Source organism: Hippichthys cyanospilos, chromosome 16 (assembly GCF_059441005.1).
Source record: "Hippichthys cyanospilos isolate Australia breed blue-spotted pipefish chromosome 16, RoL_Hcya_1.0, whole genome shotgun sequence".
NCBI classification, from domain to species: Eukaryota; Metazoa; Chordata; class Actinopteri; order Syngnathiformes; family Syngnathidae; genus Hippichthys; species Hippichthys cyanospilos.
In genome coordinates, this window is record NC_142384.1 from 13,632,294 (window position 1) to 13,656,546 (window position 24,253).

General features: G+C 39.7%; 1 protein-coding gene across 2 annotated transcripts; it reads left to right on the forward strand.

Annotated features, from left to right (window-relative positions):
• The first annotated feature begins 9,456 nt into the window (after positions 1-9,456).
• Positions 9,457-23,027, forward strand: rbbp6 (retinoblastoma binding protein 6). 2 transcript variants are annotated; one of them, XM_088436828.1, is made up of 19 exons: positions 9,457-9,918; positions 10,874-10,970; positions 11,736-11,784; positions 14,821-14,865; positions 14,981-15,063; positions 15,490-15,586; positions 15,879-16,018; positions 16,103-16,275; positions 16,582-16,685; positions 17,022-17,180; positions 17,317-17,369; positions 17,688-17,790; positions 18,036-18,069; positions 18,312-18,336; positions 18,411-18,710; positions 18,790-18,900; positions 19,181-21,043; positions 21,258-21,372; positions 21,598-23,027. In XM_088436828.1, the coding sequence occupies exons 1-19, from the start codon at positions 9,753-9,755 to the stop codon at positions 22,615-22,617; spliced, it is 4,737 nt and encodes a 1,578-aa protein (XP_088292954.1). In that variant the 5' UTR covers positions 9,457-9,752; the 3' UTR covers positions 22,618-23,027. The 2 variants fall into 2 exon arrangements, with proteins under 2 accessions (XP_088292954.1, XP_088292956.1); XM_088436830.1 differs by having other exon boundaries at positions 15,906-16,018.
• Positions 23,028-24,253: the final 1,226 nt, after the last annotated feature.

Genomic DNA, 24,253 nt, shown 5'->3' on the forward strand with positions numbered 1-24,253 from the left:
TGCTTCCCTTTGCTTTTTTTTTTTCCTTCACCAAAAGAAAAATGTATCCGTCTTCTCTATTCACCTCATTTGATGTGTGCCGCTCGTCTCACTTCACCACTTTTCCCCCTCTCGTTTCCACACTAGTCTTCCCTCTGTGTCGCTGATAGACTAGCTGCATTGAGGAACATGTGGAAGAGAGGAGACCACTTAGCTGTGAGTACGGTTCTAGACAAGAGCCATAAAGACATTAAACAGAGACGGATAGGCTCGCCCACTACCTCCCGCTGAATATCGTCTAAAGTCCCTCTTGTGCAATGGGGAGAAAGAACTAGTTTGTGGCACGCAATGTAAAGCAGACTGGAGGGGAGCACCATGCATTATTCAGATGGTTTGTGCTCCATCTATTGAGGTGTCAGTCACAGCCTCCCGTTATCTCTCATTGACTGTATACAAACATATAAACACACATCTTCTATCTGTGACCTTTTATTAGCATTTTTGCTGCATGTAGATTGTGTTGCCATCATATATATATATATATATATATATATATATATATATATATATATATATATATATATATATATATATATATATATATATATATATATATATATATATATATATATATATATATAGGCAAAAATACATCTAATTATACATTATCAGTCAAAGGTGTGGAAACGCCTCCGAATTCAAGTGCTCACAAACATATTGCACATTCTTAAAGATACACAGCTGTAAACTGAAAGTTATTCCAGGTCATAAAGCAAAATTTGCATCATGAAGCTAAAGGAGAAGCATGCAAATTCATTTGTTTCCAAACTTTTGACTCGTACTGAGATCTAATGTCAAAAATGGTTTTACTTTAACATTACAAGATCACTATAATCTTCATATCTTCAATTACATTTGGAAAATAAACCAAGTTGAATTTAAATGAAGTGCTCATAATTTTCCAAAATCTCAAAGTGCCGCAACAGAAGGATGAAGGACCCACATGCTGGGATATTCACACGCAAGGATAGCGGTGATCGATTATTTCTTATCAAGCAAAGCAAAGTGAAATAACTTGTATAGAAACACATTTACCTGCAGTATTGTCTCATCCAATTATGTCGCTAAATACAGTATGAAGCTTTGGGAGATGTTTATGAAATCCCCTGACAACATAAAAACACATCCTGAATTTTCTTAACACATTGGAGCCTGCAAGTTTTTGACATGGGGCACACATATATGCACACATACACTTGTGATTTATTGTTTGCTTCCTAGTCGGCATTGCACTGTTTTGTAAGAACAAAACATAAAACGACGTTGAGCAGATTTGCCACATGAATACTTGGACAGCGATTACCTTGATCAGAAAAAATGTTGCCACATTCCCCGTAAAATTCAGTATGTCCTTGCGCCGGCTATCCTTCACGTGTAAATATTAATTTTACAACATCAGCAGTTGTCATGGGCTGTGAAAGGGAAAATGTGCTTTTCTCTTAAGCAAGGGCTTTTAATTTTTAAAGAAGCGGAGCACACAAGGGCTTTCTATGCTCGGCGTTGCACCAACATTGTTGAAAGGGTGTTAAGTGGATGGGATAGATGCGCGAACGCTGGAAAACAAGAAAAAGTACATTTGCACGGGAACAAGCGTTTAGAAACCAGCTCGAATAGCTAACAAGTGACACGGTGTCGGAGCAGCGTTCCAGAAGCATGTACTCACTGGGCCACGATTGCTACAACTGAGCCTTGACGAGACGTTTTTTTTTTTCCTCTAACTTTAGAGTAGACAACTTTTCAAAGTAGTTAAGTCAAAGGATTAAACCTTACGCACACGTAGGATAGCAACGAACTTTGTGGTGCCAAATGAAAATATTTCCTCCAGTCAGCTGCTCCGAGTTCTGCTTTAGACTTTGCAGTGTTAGCAATGTAGCTGGTCATGAGGGCCCCACCTCACATCCACGCGGAGCTCCGTCAGGGGCCATCCATAAGCCATGCCAAAAGTGACGACTCGATCCATGCATATGCCACATATCCGTCTGTTTCCAGCGCTTCCTTGGCTCTCCTGTATATCTCAAATTGCACCCTGAACTTTACTGGGTGTTTTTCACACCTGCCATCTTCCTTGTAACTTCACACAGCTTTGACTGGATATAAACAACTAACTGTGTTATTAGTAATGCTATATATTCTACTCTAAAGGTGCCACTGTGCGGAGGATGCCAACCTCTGTCACATATTTATTATTCTACTAATGGTTGGAGTGTGACTGAACGGGCCAGATTTGGGGATCTGGGTTGGTCATCTGTGTATATTAAGGCAGTTTAATTTTCTTCTTTCAGTTGTTAAATGGATCACATGAGCAGGCTCTGATAGGGGCTGATTTTAATAGTGGCTCAGTTAGTCAGCGGGACGATCAACATAAAACACAATGAACAGCACTTCAGAAGGTTACTGTACTTTTGAGGACTTCCTGATCATTTATGTCCAACACAAAAGCCTAATGCAAGGGTGTCCAAACTTTTTCATTTGGGGGTCGCATAATTTGATATACAGTTCTACTACAGAACAGCTGTCTGTTAAAGTGAATAAAGCAAATCATTTAGGAATTTTTGGATGGCCCTGGATCTAGACCTAGATACATCCCTGCACATAACAGCAAACCAATCGCAACTCGACACCGGAACAAGAGCAAATTGTAGTCAGCAGGACCATTTTTTCAACTAAATTCAAATAAATTGGACACTGACATAGAACCTTCCTAAAATAAAATTCTTTTTATTCTCCACAGCGTTTTGATTATATTTTTTTTATAAATAGTTAATTATCTTTGCATGAAGCTCTAAAGTACATAAACCAATTTATTAGTAGTGGTGGCAACTATTTTTAACACCTTCCTCTATCTTTCTCTTCGCTAAAGAATGTAGCCTGCTGAAAAATGGAAGGCGGGCCACAAATGGGCCATAGTTTGGACACCCCTGTCTTGATGTTAATGCATTGTCATAAATGCCAATTTGTTAGTCTGTAAAGATGCCACATAATGGGCAAAAATGCCGTATTTGCTCATACCCTCTTGAGACCCTGCCTATTCATGTGTTTTATTGCGTTCTCCGTTTTATCTCAGAAAGGCGCACACAAAAACTTGGGACATCAGTGGAAAAGTCAGGATATCCTCGACTGCGCAAGCTAGAATTTAGTAGGACAATCTGAATGAGTTAGAAGATATAGACCAAAATAAAGGTCCACTGCAGTGGACACAAATAAATAGGCTGGATCTCAGGAGGGTACAGTGAGAGGGAGTGTTTATTTACGTAAGTGTGTGATGCACCAGTGATTAACTCATTCAATTCCAAAGACATATTTATACGTCTTTGTTGTCCAGACATTCTATTCCATGTACTTATTTACAATTTTTTTTTTTAAATATTAGGGTAAAGGACTGTCGGAAATCAGATGGCAATGAATGAGTTAATTATCACTGTGGAGGGCGCTATTTGAGGAAAAATGGAATTACCTTTCCTTGTTTTTTGTTTTTTTTTAATGTGGCAAGTGTGAAAATGTTTACATGTCACAAACAAGTGTACGTACCATGTGTTTTTCCCCTATTGTCCTCATAAGTATAGCAATGAGCGTAACGACACACACCACGGTTAACTCATTCACTGTCATTTTTACTGGGCTGGCAGTGAATGACTTAATGGACAAGAAGCATCACACAAATGGCGAATAAAAAAAAAAGAAAGTCTTCTTTAGATGATTTTCCTTTGGAGGACATAACATAAATCGAGCCAGTTATATAGTCAAATACGGCGGAGTGTTTTGTTGTGAAAAATGGTGACAACCCTGCTACGAACTCTACACTTTGCTCTTACAATACACTCAAATACTTGTGAGGAGGACTCATGCGCCTATCAGTGTGTACGTACGTGCGCAGCTCGCCTCTCCTCACTTGTACACGGAGTGCCTGCCTGCCTTGTCCTGCCTTCAGACAGCTCCCATATCAGCCGAGGGGCTTTTCCAGTGTGACATCCTACAGCTACATCACACTTAGATTTCATGGAAACCACACTGATAGGCAATTCTGATATCTAGTGAGTGTGTTGTTGAATGTCTGAATGTTATGATTTCTCCATGTACTCTTCACATGTACCCTCTCTGAGGTAGATTCAGGACTGGCAGAGGGGTGTTAATCAGGGTGGAAAACAATCTGTGGTTACCCTAATGACCGCTGGTCTTGAATTGGCGCACATGTTTGTCGACTGTTGTATTTCATTCTTTATATCTTGCCCAAGAATGACTGTTTTTATTTTTGTGTGTTTGTGTGTGTGTGTGTGTGGCTCGTGAGGTAGAGAAACCATCTTCTGGTTTGCTCCCCACCCAGACTCTAAAGCCCTGATGACCACAAATATGGTTGTATACAAGCATTTTTGACACTTCCAGTTAAGATTAAATTTCCTGTTTTTGGTGGTAGGTAAAAACATGTACAGACGAATTTCCCCCCCAAAAAAATTTAGTGAATACATTGATTTTTCCAAACAATGTTTTTTGTTGCTTTTCTGGTGCTTTATATTTCAGTTTGCATGTATTTTGACAGGGAGCAATTATGTTGTTGTTTTTTTAATGGTTTTTGCCTCAAGCTCAATGCGCACTTGTTTACATGCAGATTTTTGTGGCTCTTTATGCTTGACTGACCAAGGATGAAAGACTCCAAATTACAGGGTGCGTTACCGAGCTTCGACCATCAGGTGCGTTCAAGTGCCATCTTAGAATAATTGATGACACTGCGACTAACTTAATGGATCCTCGAGCAAAGCGTCTGCGTGAAATAATAGCCTGCCAAGAATCAGATCAGATTTCTTCTAATATTTTTAAACAATTCTTTCAGACTGTTATTTAACAAAGCCATCCCGTCAAAAGGCTACCTTGTCAATAACATAATCCAGAATAGAATGAGAGGCAGTGTAACCAATGCTAAGACTTTTGGAACACCTTATACACGCATATACAAAGACACAGAAGGAAACACTGTGTATACATGTATGTGTGTGTGTTTGGACTAATATGTGTTTATTTAAGGGGAAGAGTGTGCATTGTATTTTGTGGTGAGTTCAAACCATTATGCTGCAGTAAAATTGTGCAGTGCTTCAAAATGACGACAAAGCATTCAAGTGTGCGGGTAAAGAGTGTACGTAAAGAGAGGCTAATTCAGTGTGTGCTGTCGTAAGATGAAATTGTGTTGGGGGGAGGGGGGGGTAGACTTTGACCCTGCTGTATACCTCTGAGCCCTATCATGTGCTAAACACGCACACACACACACACATACACTTGTCTTTCAATGTCCCAGCAAACTGACTGGTTTCCCCTCGCAGCTTAACACACACACACACACACACACACACACACACAAATCTGTTCTCACCAGAATTTAATAAGATATTGTCCAAAATGTTTCTTTTGAAATTTGTTCCCCGTATGAATTATATTATAACGTTTATGCTATGGCAAATATTTGTCCGTTAAAACCTAATGAAGCATTTCTGTTTGATGTCTTACTAGGTTCTGTGGAGGACAGGTTGCACAGACATATAGCTGTCCGCCTGAATCTGTGTACACTTTATAACGTAAACCTCCAATTAGCAGCCGTCTGACACGGACAAATGCTGTGAATAAAAGCACACTTTTACTTACATTATATAGATTACCTATATCTAGACCGAAAGAATATTATATACAGTATGATGAATAGAAAATAAAGAGACACCTTTTCAATGCGCCTGTGTGTGGGTTCATTTTGTGTTCTATTTGCATGTCGGAGTGTTAAACTCCCCTCTTCTTCCCCCTCCTTCTCTAACGCAATATAAGACATGATGGAAAGTGGATCAATATGTTACAGAGTCAAATGAACACAAAAGGCTCATGTGTCACGAACATTGTTGACAGATTTTTCTAAATCCGTTTCAGTGAGCATTTTCCCATTGCCGAGATGCAAATTAGGATGATTAATGCACAGGTGTAACTTGAGCTGCGCTAATTGGGAAGCCGCTCGAAAATGTGCAGTTTTATCATACAGAGATGCTTTGGATTGGCGTAGATGACATTGTGTTACAGATCCTGCAAAGGAGAAGGAGTGAACCATCATTTCAATAACCATTTGAAAGAGACGATTATAAGAGGTGATTCAATCGGTAAGTCCCAACTTCTGACTGTAGGGCCAGGACCCATATGCATGCCATATTATGACAGAAATAACACTTAAAGACAGTTTTCAATTAACATAATGGGTCTGAGCAGCTCTGTTGGATGCCCGTTTTCAGGAAGTTAAATTAATAGTTGGAGACACTTGGGATGATGAAGTACACCTTCCAGTTAGTGCATGAAAAGCGTGAGAGAATATTTAGTCATCTAACAAGGCTCATACTGAAACAAACCAATGCAATTAAACACTTACTGTGCTGTCTATTTATGCTGATGGTGTTCAGGAGGGAGACTAAATGTCTGCCAAGTACATTTGCATGAAATAAGCACAAGTGGTTCAATATAACTCTTTAAAGGGGAAGTAAACCAGAAATATCTATTTTCAATGATATGTTCCATGGGCAGCATGGGATGGATGGATGGATGGATGGATGGATGGAGGGATGGAGGGATGTGTTCTATGTGGCCCAGTGGTCCTAAACACGCAATTCTTATTTATTAATGTTGCATTTGTATAATATGAATTAAGCAGCAAAATTCACCTGTTTTTATTCATTTCAGATGGTGGCCATTTTGTCACTTGCTTTTGTGTTTGGTCATATAATGTTCATAGGCTGAGCTGTGACTGGTCCTTACCTGAGCAAATGTGAGGGCATTTTAAGTCGACAGTAAGCAGCAACATGGCTGTAATTCATATTCCACAAACGGAATATTAATCAACATGCCATGTTTTTTTTTAGGTTGACAATGACCTTTAAATAGGGATGCAAGCAGCATCCACTAGGTGCCATCGATCAGCTCAAACTAACACACAGTTCTTGCAAAACAGTTTTCCTCCACTCTGTGTTTTTAATGTATTTCTTATTTCATTGGTTTCATTTCATTGCACTGCTTATGTTATTATCAGGGATGAACAGTAAGCCAAGCTATGAGCGTAGGAAGAAATGAATGAGGAGCGCAGAGTACACCTGATGAATATTCATCATCATTCATCATTTATACAGAGCTCCGTGTCATCGTCATAGAGATTAGAGTGAATGACAGGATTATGGGGGAGACCGTGCGTCATACTGCTTTTTGTTACCTTTGACTACCTTAAACATGAGATTGGGTCACTCGCATCCAAGTGCTTCTCAGATTCCCTGTTGCTCAGATAAATCCCAAGTTTCCCTTGACATGTTCCTCCATTCTCTTCTATTTATTGATTTTCAATTCTCTGCGATCCTCTGAGCCCTTTTCCCTCACATTGCATCATTGTTTGGAACCCTCCCATTGAGCAGTATGGCACTGTAGTAATTGCTTTCTTCAGCTCCATTGGCCCAATAAGAGAAAATTGCCTTTTATGCAAATAGCCCATAAAACACACTGAGCGTTTCCCAGCATGTATCCCTCAAGAATCCAACGTCATATTATTTTTTTCACTTGAAGCTGACAGCAGTAACTCAGTGTGTTCTTAAACGTATGTTTAACTGGCATTTTCATTGAAAAATGTTAATATTAATGTACTTATTATATGTTGAATGCCTCGCCACCATTTCCATTTTTGTGATCACATTTTTTTAGTCATTTTTAGTACCTCAAAATGTGGAACAAAAAATATGGTTTCAGCTTCAGTTTTCTTGAAATCCATGTTTGGAGTTTCCACTGTACCAGTATTGTTAATTTTGTTTTTACTTTTTTAAATCCCCTTAGCTCATGCTGAGCCAAAAAAACAGTAGCCCCACTTCACACTTTTATGTAATGATTCTATATTGTAAATGCTACGGTATATTCAACATGTCCATATATTTCCAGTGCAAATCTGCCTCCCATGCAGTCCTTAATTTGGGCGTAAACACAAGCTCACACATACAGTACATGCACTCTTTTAATGGCATGGAGAGTCATGTCATGTATCATATGACGATAAGAACAACACGAGTTTAAAGGCAGCTGCTGTTTCCCCTCCATCCTTTCTCCCTCGTCCTCTTGCTGCATCTCTCCATCCTCCCACTGCCTTCACAATAATGTGCTAAGCCAGCCAAGATAGGGGCAAATCCCTCCTTGGAGCAGAGCAGGCAGGAGAGAGAGAAAAAAGAGAGAGAGAGAGAGAGAGAGTTGTGTGCAAAACACGTCCTCAAAGCTCTCTCTCTCTCTCTCTCTCTCTCTCTCTCTCTCTCTCTCTCTCTCTCTCTCTCTCTCTCTCTCTCTCCAATTGATCTCCATATATCTGTGTTTCCAGTTGAATGCAACCAATCTCCTCACAGTAACCCACAGTCCTCTGGTTTCCTGGCAATACTGCCTCCATATTGAACAGAACTCACGGTGGTTTTAATACTCAATATATACCGTTATATAGGGACATGAAAAAAAAGTTGGAGGGGTTGATGAATATGGGGTAGCTATCCCAAATATCCAACAAATTGTTAATAGGAGGGGGTATTTGCAATACCATCAGTCAAAACAATATTTTTTAAAGTATTATTTAGTAAAACAGCTATCAGTCGCGTTGTAGTAATGTAGAATTTTTGGCTATGAGCCTAAACATGAGCCTCAATTTACACAATCACTGCAGTGCAGAATAACTCACATGGGCATGCGATAAATAGTGTTTTGTCTCCCTCCAGAGGATTTCCACCAAAACGTAACGATAAAGAGATACATCATTTATATTTTGATGAGGATAATACTATTTGGGGATACCTTTTTCTTAGAACAAGGTATCTTACCTGGATTCGAAAATATTTTGAAACCTACAAAAATACTGATGACCAAAAAAACAAAAACAAAAAAAAAACGCAATTAATAATTTGGACTAAAAAAAATCTATTACGCAAACAAAATGTGTCCGGTAAACGCTTATATGTATTTTACTCATCGTTTGTCTCGCCCAAACAAGTGCTCCTCTGATCGGAAACTACATTGTGCTGCTTTCATGTTCATGGGAATTTTCACCACTTTAGTGTCATCATGTGTGGCCACAACAATCGAACGTCATAATTTATGTATGATGTGTTAACGTTTTTATTCAAAATAGGCTAGAGGTAAATGTCACGTTTTTTTTTTAACAAACGAGCTATATGTACACCGTTTCACTCACCAAAAAATATTCAACCTCGAATTAATATGTTGATGATTTTGAGGGGTAAAAGTGAAATTACATGTCTTTAAAATATTTATGCTATCTTAGCGTACGATTTCGAACAATTATTTCATCAGCACCTTATCAGAGAAGGACGTTCTTTACAACACGTACGTGTTCGGGATCACTTGAACGCAGCAACCAACCGGCTCTTTGCTGACGAGCTGTTGCTTGTGGAAACAGCTGGTAGTTTCTGTCAGCGTGCAATTCGTCTCGAAAGCCACATTTAGTTCGACGAGAGCAAAAAATTGGACCCGAAAGCGACTGACTCAGCCTCGGCTTATTATCCTGTTGGGGGTCTACCCGGACTTCGAAAATGGCATTACTTAGCGACTACTTTGCTAGACACTTGTTAGCTAGCCAAGAAAAGCTCTGTGTAGCTAACGCGAGCTAAGCTAATTTCCGAGCACGTTGGGGGGTTTCCTCTGTGAGGTGGAAGCGATTGCTTTGTGTCAAGATGACTCATATACATTATAAATTCTCCTCCAAACTCAGCTACGCCACGGTGCTGTTTGACGGGCTGCATGTCACGCTGAGAGACCTGAAGGAACGGATCATGGGCAGGGAAAGGTTGCGAGCCGGCGATTGCGACCTGCAGATTACGAACGCTCAAACCAAAGAAGGTAACTTGACTTTGGGGTGTGTATTTTTACTTTTTTTGTTGGTTTGTTCGGATGTTTGACTGCTTGGAGGCTGGTGATAAAACACGTGGCCCAGCGTTGACAATTGATCTGCAGGCCAACATCAGTGGTACGCTAAGAATCTTTAGATGTCCCTAGAAGTCCGTGTTGGATCGTAGGCAACATCCATGATCCCTCTGAACAGCGGTCCCCAATCACCGGTCCACGGCTCGGTACTGGTCCGTGGATCAATCGGTACCGGGTCGCATGGGCCCCAAATGAACTGCTATTATCTCGTCAGAACTGGTAAACTGGTCGCATTCTGTTGAATTTGTTTTGGTTACTTGAGCGCTAAAATTTAACTTACAAAGAAGTAAAATGAGTAAAAAACAGAAGTCTTTGGAACGTGTTAAATGCCCAGTCAAAAGACAGATGACACGCCAACAGCTTTGACAAAAAAAAGAAAGATTTTAACAGGCAATACCAGGAGTTCTACTTGAAATAATGGTTTCTCACTTTAAGTTCGATTGCTGCTTTCCAGCCAATAAGGATCCACTCAACAAACAAAATATACATTTTTTTACCTTATTGTTACCAAACTATCTGCGCAAACAGCATGACTGTGGAAAAGGATGAGATTGCAAATGACAGTTCTATAACTTGATCTGTGCAGTAAAATATGCGTCCCTTGGCACACAAGATCATTTTACAAAATTATTCAATTGCGGAGTGAAAATAAACACAATGCTGGTTGACTAGCATGGCTTTTTGGTTGTTCTAAATCAAATAATTGAATTATTACATGATGAAATAAACCTTTATGCCAATACCATTTTCAAGGCTTAGAACAGACCCGACTTAAGTGTCAAAAACAAAACAATGTAAAACCCAAAAAGAAGTTTGGGGCAAAGTTTCATTCCAGAGTTTCTATAAAATCAGATTTTTTTTTTTTTTTCAGAGTACACAGATGTGGAAGGGCTCATCCCCAAAGGCTCTTCAGTTATTGTCAGGAGGGTCCCTAACACCAGCGGTTCTGTCAAAAAGAGTCACAACGTGTAAGTGTCAATACATTCAATTCTTTTAATAGCTCTTGTTTATTTGATACCACAAGGCAACATATGCTCAAAAGGTTCATTTGTTGTTGATTGTTGACAATGCTCGTATGCTCTTCTAACTACCAAATACTTTATTTGGAGGTGAGTTTAGTTAAGCAACTTTTTTTTTTGATACCCAGTAGTAAAAGACCTCAGTGAAACAGGCTGGTAAATAACAATTTGTGGAACTGAGAGGGTCCACTGTTAATATGTAACCAAGAAGAAGTGTTTCTGCCTAGTTGTACAACCAAAAAAGGAACAGGATGGAATGTTTTTGTAATGGAAATGTACCCAAAACTGTGTCCAACTAATTTGTTTGACTTAACAACACGTGGCTCTCTAAAGTTATTCTAGTGTATCTTGTTCTAAATAACTTCACAAATGTTATGTTTATGATCACAAGGTGTTGCCACCATTTTAGTCAAGAAGCTTTTTATAAGAATGTGCAGGAAAAGTATTGTCAGAATGGTGTTTACCTCATTCAGTACCAGCCATTTTTAGACCCTTCATTAGCCCAACACTTGAAAATCCTTTAAAAATATATATAAAGAAGTACCTGGGATCGAATGTCTAGACTCTTAAGAAAATATAAAAATATGTCTTTGCGATTGAATAAGTTAATATCGTGCTAACTTGTTCAAAATGGGACCTAATGGGGAATGTGTTTTCAGTGTAACACCTAAACATTAGCTGCTAAACATGTTTGTTTCTTCATTGTTGTTGTAGTGAACGCACAGATGCCCATGGCCACTTTTCTTCAGCAGCCATCAAAGCAGTACGTACCCAAACCACCACCACACCCTTCTTTTGCAACATTGCCACTGAGCACCAAATCTAACAGTCAAATAAACACTTAACTCGAAGACAAAAATGTTATTTAAATGTCAGTCAAATGTGACTGAAAATTACATTATTTACCTTTCAGAGGAAAAAGGGAACTGCTTTCCACTCATCTAATCGCTCATTAGATCTTGTCATGTATGATATTCAAAGAGCAGACTCTTAACCCCAATTGCTGATTCATTCGACATGTATTAATGTCGAACCACAAATGGAAGCCTTGCAAAACAAGCTGTCCTTCTTTGGTAGCTTTTTAGTCAAGTTTACATGGGCGTGATTTTGTACACACAATCTGATCTAACTAAATGTACAATGCTGTGTAGGTTTTCTTTATAAACAAGACTAAAAAACACGCGCTCAAGTGGCACACAAAGCCTGAGATCTTAATGAAAAGATGAACATTTACCCTAAAAGCACACCGGGCCAGTGTATATTGAAATTTTCATGTTATAAGTCTTTTTTTTTGGTTTCACCAAAATCTTGGACAGAGCTTTGGTAATGATGCAATGCAGTTCTACGCCACTGCTTTCACAAGCCTGAAAAGACAAGCTAATTCCGCAAAAGTTCACCTGAATTGAACTGAACATGCAGTTCAAATATCATGGTCTATTATAAAAATATTGGCGTGACATCAAACAGGGAGTTTTAGTTAGTTCCAACTCCAAATCCCATTATTGACTGGGAATATACTACATTTTCACTGTATTCCATTGACCAACAGACAGCTACAGTATGTCTTACTTCATCTTTTTTTGTTTTGCAAACAGTTAATTTTAAAAAAAACTGTTGCTTGAGCCCGTTTTAGGGCACTGTTTTAGGCTCACTCAGTATGAAGGGTGCCAAAAGCAGCCTGGGCGGAGCCAAACTTTATCAGGCAGGCAGTTATTGACGGTTGATAAAAAGCCAACTGCTGTTTCACCACGCTGTATATAGCATCAGCCACCAAGCTCACATCCAAAGCTGCAAGTCAATTTTGGATTAATATTCATCTTGTACGGTATATCTTTGAAATAGGCTACTGTCATGTCATGTTTTAAACGAAGTTTTAATGTATTTTGTGAGTTACTAATTTGCTAACAAATTTCTATTGAAAAATATTTTAATCCTGATTAAAAACTAAAATTTGCTTGCTGATTTTAAAATAGCAAGTATAAGATTTTAATTCCACATCTTATGTTCCAGCCAAGCAAAATTCCACTGATTAGCTGATTACGATTGGACTTGTATATGTGGCAATTTCTTTATGCTGTCAAAATTGAGACTGTTCAGTGAGAGGTGTATGCAGCTCCCAATCAGTCAGTACAATGAATATCCGCAAACATAAAGCACGCATAATAAATAGGAATGACGACAATTGGTACTGGGTTATTTTCATAACCTTGTAATGTGGTCATAGCATTTCAATTTATTGTTCAATTCATATTTGGAAAGTTTATCACAATTCTGCCTGTTTTAATCACATACATAAAGTTATTTAATATGTTTTTTTAAAGGGACAGTGTGTGAGATTTAGACCATTTTTCATTAAAAAGGAATAAATTGGCCATCTTTCCATCTATTTTCTGTAGTCACGTACCTTAAATTATAGTACATATCAAAAACTTGCAAATGAATGTGTTCTTAGTGACCAACAGTATGTTTTAAATATAATCATAGGTCGAGTTATCATTAAACGATAGTCCATAGGAGGTGGCACTTCTCCGGAGGCGGCCATGTTTGTTCTAGCTACGAACAATGGTAAATGCAGCACCTGCAGCACCCCCTGCTGTCCATAATGAAAAACGGTCTAAATCTTAAACACTTTAAAGCAGATCCTATAACTCAACAACTTGACGAGATGGAGAAAAACTAAGATTCATTTTAAATTCAGCACCCAAAATATTGATTTCAACAGCTGTCACATCTAACTCAACAAAAATTTTAATTCCTCAGTGTAACATATAATATTCTATAGTGGAGTCCATCAGAATTCCAAAAACAAGCACAAAATGCTTCATATAAAGCTTTGACTTGCTTGCTGACCTGACTTGATTTTTCTTTCTCATTTCTCAGTAGGAGAAGTATCTGCCTCTCTCCTTAGCATTGATTCCGTTTGGACAAAATAAAGCTTCCTCTGTTTTTCTTCCAATAAAGGTGTTCTGATTAAGCTGCCCGATGTATTATGTGTTTGATTTCAATTGTTACAGCATGTTGTTAACTTAAACTATTATGATACAACCGGCTTTTTCTTTTGTTGTTGATGTGGGGGACAAATCTGCTGTAATTGAAACATAATTCAGAAATTATTGTAGGTGAAATTTTTACATTTCTTAGCAGTAAAATCATGAAATATAGTAGTTATTGGTAGAACAAATTAGCCTTTTTTTTTACTGTTAACACAAGTTGACTTGCAGGTAAATATTATCATAAGATTACCGATGGACTCGCAAACGTTAGATTGTTATTGTTGGTTTGCTGATTACTTTTTTCAAAGTTGTTTTTGCTTTGGTGGCTACTCAGCAAATACTCAGGTCATGTGACTGGCCCAGCCAATGATGGACATTTAACTTTTCGCTGGAATTCCATTGGGCAACATTGTCCTACTCTATTGTTTGAAAACAAATCCCTTCCTTGTCACCATTATGCAAGCCCCCTGACCATTAAAGCTGAAAATCAGCACTAGAATGCACTGTGCTAGTATTCAAAGACAGGACATCTGTCATTCCACAAATATGTGTGTGTGTGGGGGGGGGCAAGTCGGAGTGTGCAGTAGCAGAAGTCCTGGAATGAGAAGACTGTGGTAATGTATTTTGCCCACAAGCATGAGTTACCCCACTGAACAAAGTGATACTTCAATGCCACTCATGAGCACATACTTTTGCATCAAGATTTATCATATGCATACTGTATGTGCTTTTATTCATTATGAAACGTCCTAGGTTTCCCTAAATCTGAGGTGTTTCAGTGAAATGAATGTGTTCAATTCTAACAGATGGATGACCACAGTTCTTCCAAAACTCTACCTTTAATCTCCAAGGTATGCTCCGAAAAATTTTGTATTGCACCTGTTACCTTTGATCTGGATTTTTTTTTTTTTTTTTTCAACAAAGATTCAGTTGTGGTATGTTTTGGGCCCTTTGCTCCCCATGCAGATGGTGAACCTGGCAGCTGCTGATGTGTCAGAGGATGATAAGATCAAAGTTGTCATGAATCAGTCCTCGTACGATCCCATGACGTGAGTTATGCTCCCATTTTGCTCTTAAATATTCAATGTTCTGAGTAATAAATGCTTTACCTACGGCTGTGCAATAAATCATATAAATTTGAGGAATTTGTCATTTTAAAAAAGAAAGATCTAGAAAGAAAGATTTTGCAAAAGATTGGTTTAAAAACATAAAATTGCATCTTTGAGTTTGAATGAGTTCATTTGTTAGCTAAATTACTTTTTATGTATGACTAATACTTTTACAAACACGTGTCTTTTCTTGCTTTGACTGAAAATGATGTCACATGTGCTGAAGGCTCAGGTAGTGACCAACATCAAAATAGATCAATCAAAATAGATTGAAATCATAATCATTCAGAATGATTAAAGCGAATCAAGATTTTATTTTTGGGCTGTATTGTCCAGCACTAGCTTTACCTCTGCCAATCTCTCTAGTTACAACAAAAAGTTAGGTGGAGTGCTTCCTGCCAACTACACCTGCTTTCGCTGTGGAAACGCTGGACATCACATCAGGAAATGTCCATCTAGTGGGGTACGGCCAAGTTATGATCAAAGTGGATGGATGGATGATACTCCTCTTTGCAGTTTTTTAAGAGAGGGAGGGATGAATGGGTGGATGGATGGATGGATGGATGGATAGATACATACTCACTCACTCCTATTTGCAGCTTTTTTTAAGAGCTGGTCCTAGATTAGTCAATAAGGCTGCTTTAATCGGCTTGGAAAGTGTGGTGAAGGAACTTTAAACACAGATTTAAATACTAATATGAAACAAAACATTCATTGTAAGTTAGTGAGCTTAACTTTGTTTTTACTAATGGCAGGACAAAAATTTTGATAATCCTACAAAGATAAAGAAGAGCACAGGTATTCCTCGTTCCTTCATGGTGGAGGTGGATGATCCCAACATTAAGGGAGCCATGCTGACTAACTGCGGACGATTTGCTATTCCTGCCATCGATGCGTGAGTCTATCTGGATAAATCGGTACCCAGGATATAATGAAAAAAGCTAATATGGGTTATTTGTGTTTTACTATGTTCCCACAGTCAGGCATACGCCATTGGGAAGAAAGAGAAGCATCCGTTTTTGCACAAAGGAGAGAGTGAGCCACAGGATGAGAATGTGCCCGTGCCTGAAGAACTCCAATGTCTGATCTGCCGTGACCTTCTTGTGGATTCCGTGGTCATACCGTGCTGTGGAAACAGTTATTGTGATGACTGTGGGTATCTGAGGGGCACTCAATAAATCGACCTCAGCCTCATCTTGCTAGTTGTACTTTGGAACGGACATGTTTTACCTCCGGAGGTGTGTTTGTTATTAGCAATGACTGATCAAAGGCCTAGATAAGGTGTCATAAAACACCCAGGTCTGGGGTTAGAAATGATAGTTCCACTGAACTGTGGGATGTCAATTACACCGTCTTTCATCCTTATCGACTGGAAAACTTATGATGTCAAACCACAAAGCTATTTTTATTTACCGTCACATCCTTTTCACTTACTATATGTCAATATCTCTTGTTCAGGTATTCGTACTGCCTTGCTGGACTCAGAAGGGCACACCTGTCCCACCTGTAACCAATCCGATGTATCTCCTGACACATTGATAGCCAATAAATTCCTCCGTCAGGTAAAGTAGCAGAAGGATTGTGAGAGGTTTTTATTAGGTTATTTTTAACCCAACTGTTTTTAGAGGGCATGGGTTATGGTTGGAGTACATTGCTTAGTTTAGAATAAATAAATATATTACTGGTATAAATGATGTTGATATATTTTTGTTCTTTTGCAAATTGCTATCTGTATTTTATTGTCATCATTGCACTTACACATTTTTACGAAATACACCTAACTGCTGCTTTTGTGGCAATAGACTTTGGAGGTTTTGCTGTTTCTTCCTTGATCCAGAACTGTGACTCACCTGAAAATTTCCATTGTTTTTCTATCCTAATCACACTCTATCAAACAGGCTGTAAATAACTTCAAGAAAGAAAAAGGCTATACCAGAAGTCTGAAAGAAAAGTCTGATGCCCCTCAGCCACTCCCTTCAACATCTACGTTGCTCCCTGTTCCATCTCCTTTAACAATCCTACAACAGAAGATTCACCACTCCAACCACAGCCAGCAGGTCAATCTCGACAAATTTCAGCAGTGCTTGAATCCGTGTAAAAGCTAGTGTGATCACAAGAAGAGGAGTTGTCTGCCATCTTTTTCTTATTTCTACTGCAATTTTCCTCTTGTCTCTTGTCTCACGCCGCTCATAGGCTGATATAAACAAGTCTGGGGCTCATCGTGTTTCCGATCGACTAACTTCGCAGTACGTATCCAAAGTAGTGTTCATTCTGTTAGAACCTTGTTAGAAAATTGTTGAATTGTAGCTGCTTTAATGCTCTGTACTTGTACCTAAAGACACTTGTCTTATCCTTTAGAATATATTCTTTGTTTATAGGTATGCATTGCATATTGTTAATATTTCTATTTCTGTTAGACCTTTATTTAAAGCCAGCATGTTATTTTCAAATATGCTATAAACATTAATATCATGTCTGTTCACTCCCTCGGGATGTTGGTGTCACTGACTGAGTGAGGAGCTGAATACACCATATTTATAATATATTATCTTCATCTCACACAGTGATGCTAGAGAAAAAACACAACAGGATTCAGTGGCTGCTACACCTTCTGTGCTGTTCTTAAACAAAGACCCCTCAGCTTTTCACACACAGCCAATGACGCTGGTAAGAGAACACACAAACACATATCTCTGTATATTGAAGTGGAAAAAGTACATAACCATAACAATGCCCTAAAACAAGATAATTTCACTGTGACAAGCTCCAAAAACATGTCTTTTTTAATTTTTTTTATTTTTTGTTATTTTTTTTAGGATATTTTGACAAAATTATGCCGCATGACCTGCAGTTGTTTTCATGAGAAAAAAGTAATTTGTAGCCCTTAATATTTGTCCTTGGTCTCTGATCAGGTTCACAATGACCCAGCGCAGAAAATCTCTTTAGGTAAGGAAATATATAACCCGTACTACTTGATATCATCAAATATTAGAAGTAAAGGTCTATATGAACTCATTCTATATTGACTAGGTTAAAATGGATTTTTGACTTGTATAGCTGTCCTGTGACATCTGTAGTCGTCATGGGCAGGAAATGAGTGAATTTAATTTGTTTTCTAATATGCATGTATGACAATGACATGGCTGTTTTTTTTTTTGTTTTTGTTTTCCCCCTTCCTCAACTTAAAGGTCAAACACCAACCAGCATGCACAGGTCAGCAAAGTTTCTGTGTATGCGTTCATGGTGATTCCATCCAAAGGTTCAAAACTTTTCTGTCTTTTCCACAGTTCCTTCTCATCTTCCGTCCGTCCCACGGAAGTTCCAGCTGAGTTCCAGCCCCTCCCTCCCTCCTCATCCTCCAATCAACATGCTCCTCCGCCTCTCTTCCTCAGCCACCAATTCCACTCATTCCCTCCAGGTCAGCAGTATCTAAGTCAACCACCAGGACCCCACGTGGTCCTGCCTAATTGGACTCACGCAAACCCTCAGGGTGCCCCTATCTCTCCCCTCATCTCCTCTTCATCCTCCTCCATCCCTCCTCTCATCCAGAGGGAATGGTTCAGCCGTCATAGACACAGGAAGGAGAGGTGAATAAAATGTCTATTTTAAATGTCTATTTTAAATGTCTTATTTTTTCATTAATTTGTGCTTGACTGCATTCTCCAGGTCTCCTGGTACACAACCCACCTACAGACGCTCCTCTCGTTCAAAGTCAAAATCCTCTCGCTCATCAAGCAGGTCGAGTCGGTCTCGATCCAAATCCCATGGCCGATCAAGGTGTAGTTTTTACACAGATAATAGTGTGTGTGTGTATGTATATTGCACAAAATATATTCATAATCTTGTTGGTGAATCTTGATTGTTAAACTTTTAAGGTAGATATATGCGCAATGGGATACATTTTGGTCACCTTTAGCTAAGCATGTCTTTTTTTTGTGTGTGTGTGTGTGTGTGTGGGGGGGGGGGGGGGGGGGGGGGTCTACTTGGTTACCATTACTTCTCATGCATGACATTGTATACAAACATGGACAACATGAATTTGTTTATTTTTCCCCAGGTCACCATACTCCCGCCACAGAGTCTCAAATACCCGCACCAATTCCTCTCGCTCCTACAACTATGGCTACAAGAGGTCCCATTCACCCACGCCATCCTCATCATCTTCCCCCCGAGATGGTTCTCGTTCCACGTCGCTGTCAGATCACAGGAAAAAACGTCATCACAACAGAAAGTCCTCTCACAGCAGTTACAAATCCAGGAGACGAATTGAACACTCACCAGCTTCTACCAGACATGCTGAGGGCCACTCAGCGCTGCGTTATGGCACTGAACCAACGGGTACCCAGGAGCCCAATACGGATTATTACGAGGAATGGAGAAGACAATATAAAGAGTGGTATGACAAGTATTTCAGCAGCTATGTCAGCCACTACCACCAGTTGCCACCTCCCCCGAATCCACTGTGGGAGGACCAAGCAGAGTGCCATAAGTTAGACTCAAGCACCCACCGCCGACATGTCAGTGGCCCTTCAGCGCACCGGCACTCGCCTCCTTCTCATTCGTCCAGCGACAGTCGCTCTCAATCCTCCAGTGAGGGCCGTTCCCCTCAGTCTCGATGTACCAGCGACTGCAGCTCATCTCCCTCTCGCCTGCTCAGTGACAGGCGCTTGCCCCCATCTGAAAAAGCTACCCCTCATGGCGGGAGCACCGAAATGGACAGCCAAGAGCAGGGAGTGGCAGCAACTTCAGAAGAACTCCCTCCAATCAAACCAGAGCATGAAAAGAAGATAAAGTATGAAGAAGCTGCGTCAGAAGACACTACTCGTTCCCCTGATGCTGCACACTCAACAGACAAGAAGGCCAAAACAAGGCATCGTACTTCTTGTGCTGACTCAATCCCAGACAATGATGTCTTTGAAGCTGTCCAAAATCCACTCAAATCAAGTGAAAAGGTGAAAGAAAAACAAAGGAGACCAGAAAGTGAAAAAAAATGTAAAAGTGGCAAAGATTCAAATCCTCTGCGGCAGGATGGGGAGATGGATCAGGTCAAGCCAAGGGAAAAGGATCGCAAATCGGATAAAAACATAAACACTGAAGTCAACATATCCAAGCGAGAGGAGAAAGGAGACGACGGGGAGAACAATAAAGCAAGTCCTGTCATAACTCCAGAAAGCAGTTACATGCAAACCACCCTCGAAATCCCCAAGGATGAAGGTTCTCATCCTGTTGACAACAAAATGCAACAAGAGCAGAAGGAAGAGATAAAGAAACCACTGTCTCCCAGAGTGGAAAATATCTGGGAGGAAGGGATGAAAGTGAAACCACAGAAAAAGATTAACATAAACATCAAACTGGATGTACAGAGATCTGAAGAAAAAACAGAAATGCAGGAATGTCTTTTTTCAGAGATGAATAATGTGAAAGAAGATAGTGAGAAGTTGGAGGTAGGAACTACCGAGCAGCCTATGCATCATGATATTCAGGCAGCAGAGGATGTGGACGGGACATACGCCAAAGAATTGGATGGGAGTCTGACCGTAAAAGAGACTGAAGAAGATGTAAGCTTGAGGAGTGATGATGAAAGAAAGGAGATCGCAAATGTGAAGGACGATGAGGTGGTAAAAAGAGAAAAAGAGGGGCAGATTGTGAAGGACGATACAGAGGAAAAAGACATTAGAAATGATGACAAAAGAAAAGACATTGATGAGATTCATAGCGGGATGAATGATGAGCAAGGAATAGAGCAGGACATGTCAGGTGCTACTACTACTGAAAAGAAAAATAGTGAAGAGCTGCCAGAAGAGTCAAAGCCAGAAGAAGAGCTGGTGGAGGAAGGGAAGACAAAGAATATAAATGATGAAGATACTGATTTGGCTACGATGTCACATTCCAATGAGGTGCCTACCATTACAGCAGAAAGGTACAGGTTAATAATCCATATTTTTTATGTCAGTCTTTTATTTTCATGGCATCATGCTATTGTAAAATTGAATCAAAACAACAGCTCTATATCACTTTGGTTTTTAATCCAAGTTAGTATCAGAGTGCTGTTCTGGCAGCTATGATCATCTTTCAATAACTGGTAGGCTGTTGCACCATAGAACAAACCACACTGTGTTTACTTTGACAAACAGCATCACCTTCATTGTGGACCACATGGGAGGCGAGGAGTCTCAGGAGAGGACAAATGAGGTCACAACACCCCAACGGGAACTTAAACATAGTGACGATGCACTTGAGCTCATACAGGTGTGTGACATTCACTGTTCAATGGCTGTTGACATTTGTGCTATGTTTTGTTGATTTGAATGTTGGAGAGTAACCTCAATTTTAAGACAGTTATACAATAATGTTGAGCAGTTCCCTACCTTACCTTCCCTACCTTTTCAGTCATTTTCCTGCCGCCCCAAAAGTGCATATTCTCACACTCATATTGTTAACAAATGATTGACTTGCAGCTTCCTTTTTTTTCAGGAAACGTTGTTTAAATTGGAGAGAGTGGAGCGCGAGGATGAACAGCAAGTTCTTTCAGTGTTGCCACCAGCAACACCAGGACATGAGGAAGCTCCTGGAGACGCTGACCAAGAGAGTCAAAGGTCAAATGAAATGCAGGAAAATGAGAACAGTGAGAGAAACTCTTGTTTGGCTCCCTCAAGTGGCCAATATATTAATGACAGCACGGACACTGAGACGAAGCCAAAGGTGGGAGCTGTCAGGCCACTAGATCATGATATAGACTGGAAAGGTGACGAGAAGAAAGAAAGCCTCAAGCCAGAAGAAGAGCTGCCAATTTCACCAAAAATCCAATCTGTCTTGACATCTCATGCTGACAGAAATGACAAAGAACCGGAAATCCACATAGATTCAAGTAAGGAAAGCCTTCCAGTCCATCACAGTGAGTGTAACAGACCGACGAATCTAATACAAGATGTAGAATCTAATAGCACAAAGGAGGATTATGGCCAGCATGACAATAGTGCCAATACAGAAAGTAAATCTAACAATAGAAATAGCCCACTGCCATCTCTCCGCTTCTATGGAGGGCTGCAAGAATTCCCAGAGTCAAGCCAGTCTAGCCTGACAGTAAAACCCTCAGATGAGCCCCTGGTCAATTCGGTGTCTAAAGACCACCATGAAGCCACTCCCCAAGCACTGACTCCCCCCCGCCAATCAGACAGAACCACTGTCAAGGTGAAACCCCCCAGCAGAGAAGAGCTGTGGAAAAGGTACAAGCTGGAAAAATTGCTAAAAGAAAGCCAACAGGACCGAGCGCAGCCAGAGAAAGAATCAAGTCGTCATGATACACACGAGGCAGAAACGGAGCAAGTAGGAGGAGAGATGCCCTCCAGTCACAGCTGCAGCATTATGAAGAAGAGCGAGCATGAAAAGAAGTCAAGGAATCACAAGCGGGACAAACAACAATCAGACGCGGACCCGGAAGAACTAGATAAAAAACACAAAAAGTCCAAGAAGCAACATGATGGCTCCCATTGAAGAGAAATGCCTCTTTTCCTTTTTTCTTTTTCATAAAGTGCCTGGATTGTTTAGGTTATTGTGATCTTTACATATTATCATTGGATAAGTCATCCAAAAATGAAAATGAGTAAAATGTGAAAGAAAAGCACTTTATTCTTTTGATGGAGCTAGAGATGACGCGAGAAGATTCATGAGATTCACTTGATGAAATGATTGAATTTGACTCCTGCATAATAGCAATGCACAGAGAAATGTGCTGATTGAGAGTTATGCTTAATTTATCGTGATAATTTATTTTTAATTGAACCTCTGTTGCTTGTTTGTGTACATTTAGTTTCAAAAGGAATGACATGTTTCTTATAGGTTGTAAGGTTGTTTTTTTTTAATGTTTTTCCGGTTTTGTAGGAAATAAAAATAATTACATATGCTTTGAAGTTTTCTTTTTGACTGTTCAAAACAGTAGGAAATAACGGCACAATCAAAGCAGAAGGTATGTGTTAAAATTGACTCCATTCAAAATATATGGTTCATATTTTTTTCTTGCTTTAACTTGTCTGCAATACCTCGTGTCTCGTCTGTGTTTGGAGTTATTAAAAGGCCATCTCAAAGGAATTTGCAGCAGACAGACTGACAGCAGATAAACAGATGGCTGAAGCATGCAGCAATCAAGATCAACACCCCTTATGTTTTCCTAGTGTGTTGCGGAGCTCACAATTAAGGTACGCTTTTTGTCATTCCCCTGTGTTCCTGACATTATTCCTTTTGCTTTCATCTTTGCTGTTTCTTCACTTCTTTTGTGTCTGTGTTGTGTGTGCAGCTATGTCAGGTCATTCTGTTGACGCTGCCTGGCTGAGCTTTGATCGTTTGTGCTGCTATGCATGTGCCAGATTCGCATGCCTTTTTATTTCATCCATGTGGTGAATTAACCATTCGGATAAATCACACTACATGTTGGTAAATGCAAGAAATGAAGTTTGCACAGTATGTTTTTTCAAGGGGCAGCATGGTGGATAGTGGTTTATAAGGTGTGGAGTTCAAATGTGGGCTGCAGTCTTCCTGCCAGAAGTCTGATCTGTGAGAGGCAAAATCTTGCCGCAGAACATCCAGGCCATGTAGCCTGCGGTGGTGGAATCTGCATAAGTCATTTGTGTATTTTCGGCTAATTCGCATGATGCCGTCTATCTCACTCTGTGTTGTGAGAGAGATGTCAAATTTCCGTTGTCGTCAGTGTTGGCGGGGACATTCCGTTTAATTGGTGTGCCCGCGGTGAAGACTGAAGGGTCATTAAGATGTGGATAAGAGGGGCGTCTCGGGTATTATGGAAACGAGAGCGTTGTCTTTTCATCAAAACAAAAGGCCGTCATCCTGATACATGCCACTTTAGTTTTTCATTCAAAATTGTCATGCATATCCTGCATGATTTTAAAATATGTTACGTTTAAGTCAATTAAAAAATATGCCGGCTTGGCACAGTTGGGAAAAAGTAACCAAAGATCATACCTATATTAAAACTAACACACTTGCTCAAATATATTATGATTGAAAATAATGATCTGAAAAACAAAAGTGAAAATGAAAAAAAATATATAATGGAAAATCCAGAACTATTATGACCCTGTTCTGGATATACAGTAAGTCAGTCTGTTTGTGGGCT

What these genes read in the sequence shown, in the direction of transcription:
- rbbp6 (XM_088436828.1), top strand. Translation starts at nt 9,753, where the DNA reads ATGACTCATATACATTATAAATTCTCCTCCAAACTCAGCTACGCCACG. An exon ending in AAACAGTTATTGTGATGACT is followed by an intron (nt 16,276 to 16,581) that starts GTGGGTATCTGA and finishes TCTCTTGTTCAG; the next exon opens with GTATTCGTACTGCCTTGCTG. An exon ending in ACTCCAACCACAGCCAGCAG is followed by an intron (nt 17,181 to 17,316) that starts GTCAATCTCGAC and finishes CGCCGCTCATAG; the next exon opens with GCTGATATAAACAAGTCTGG.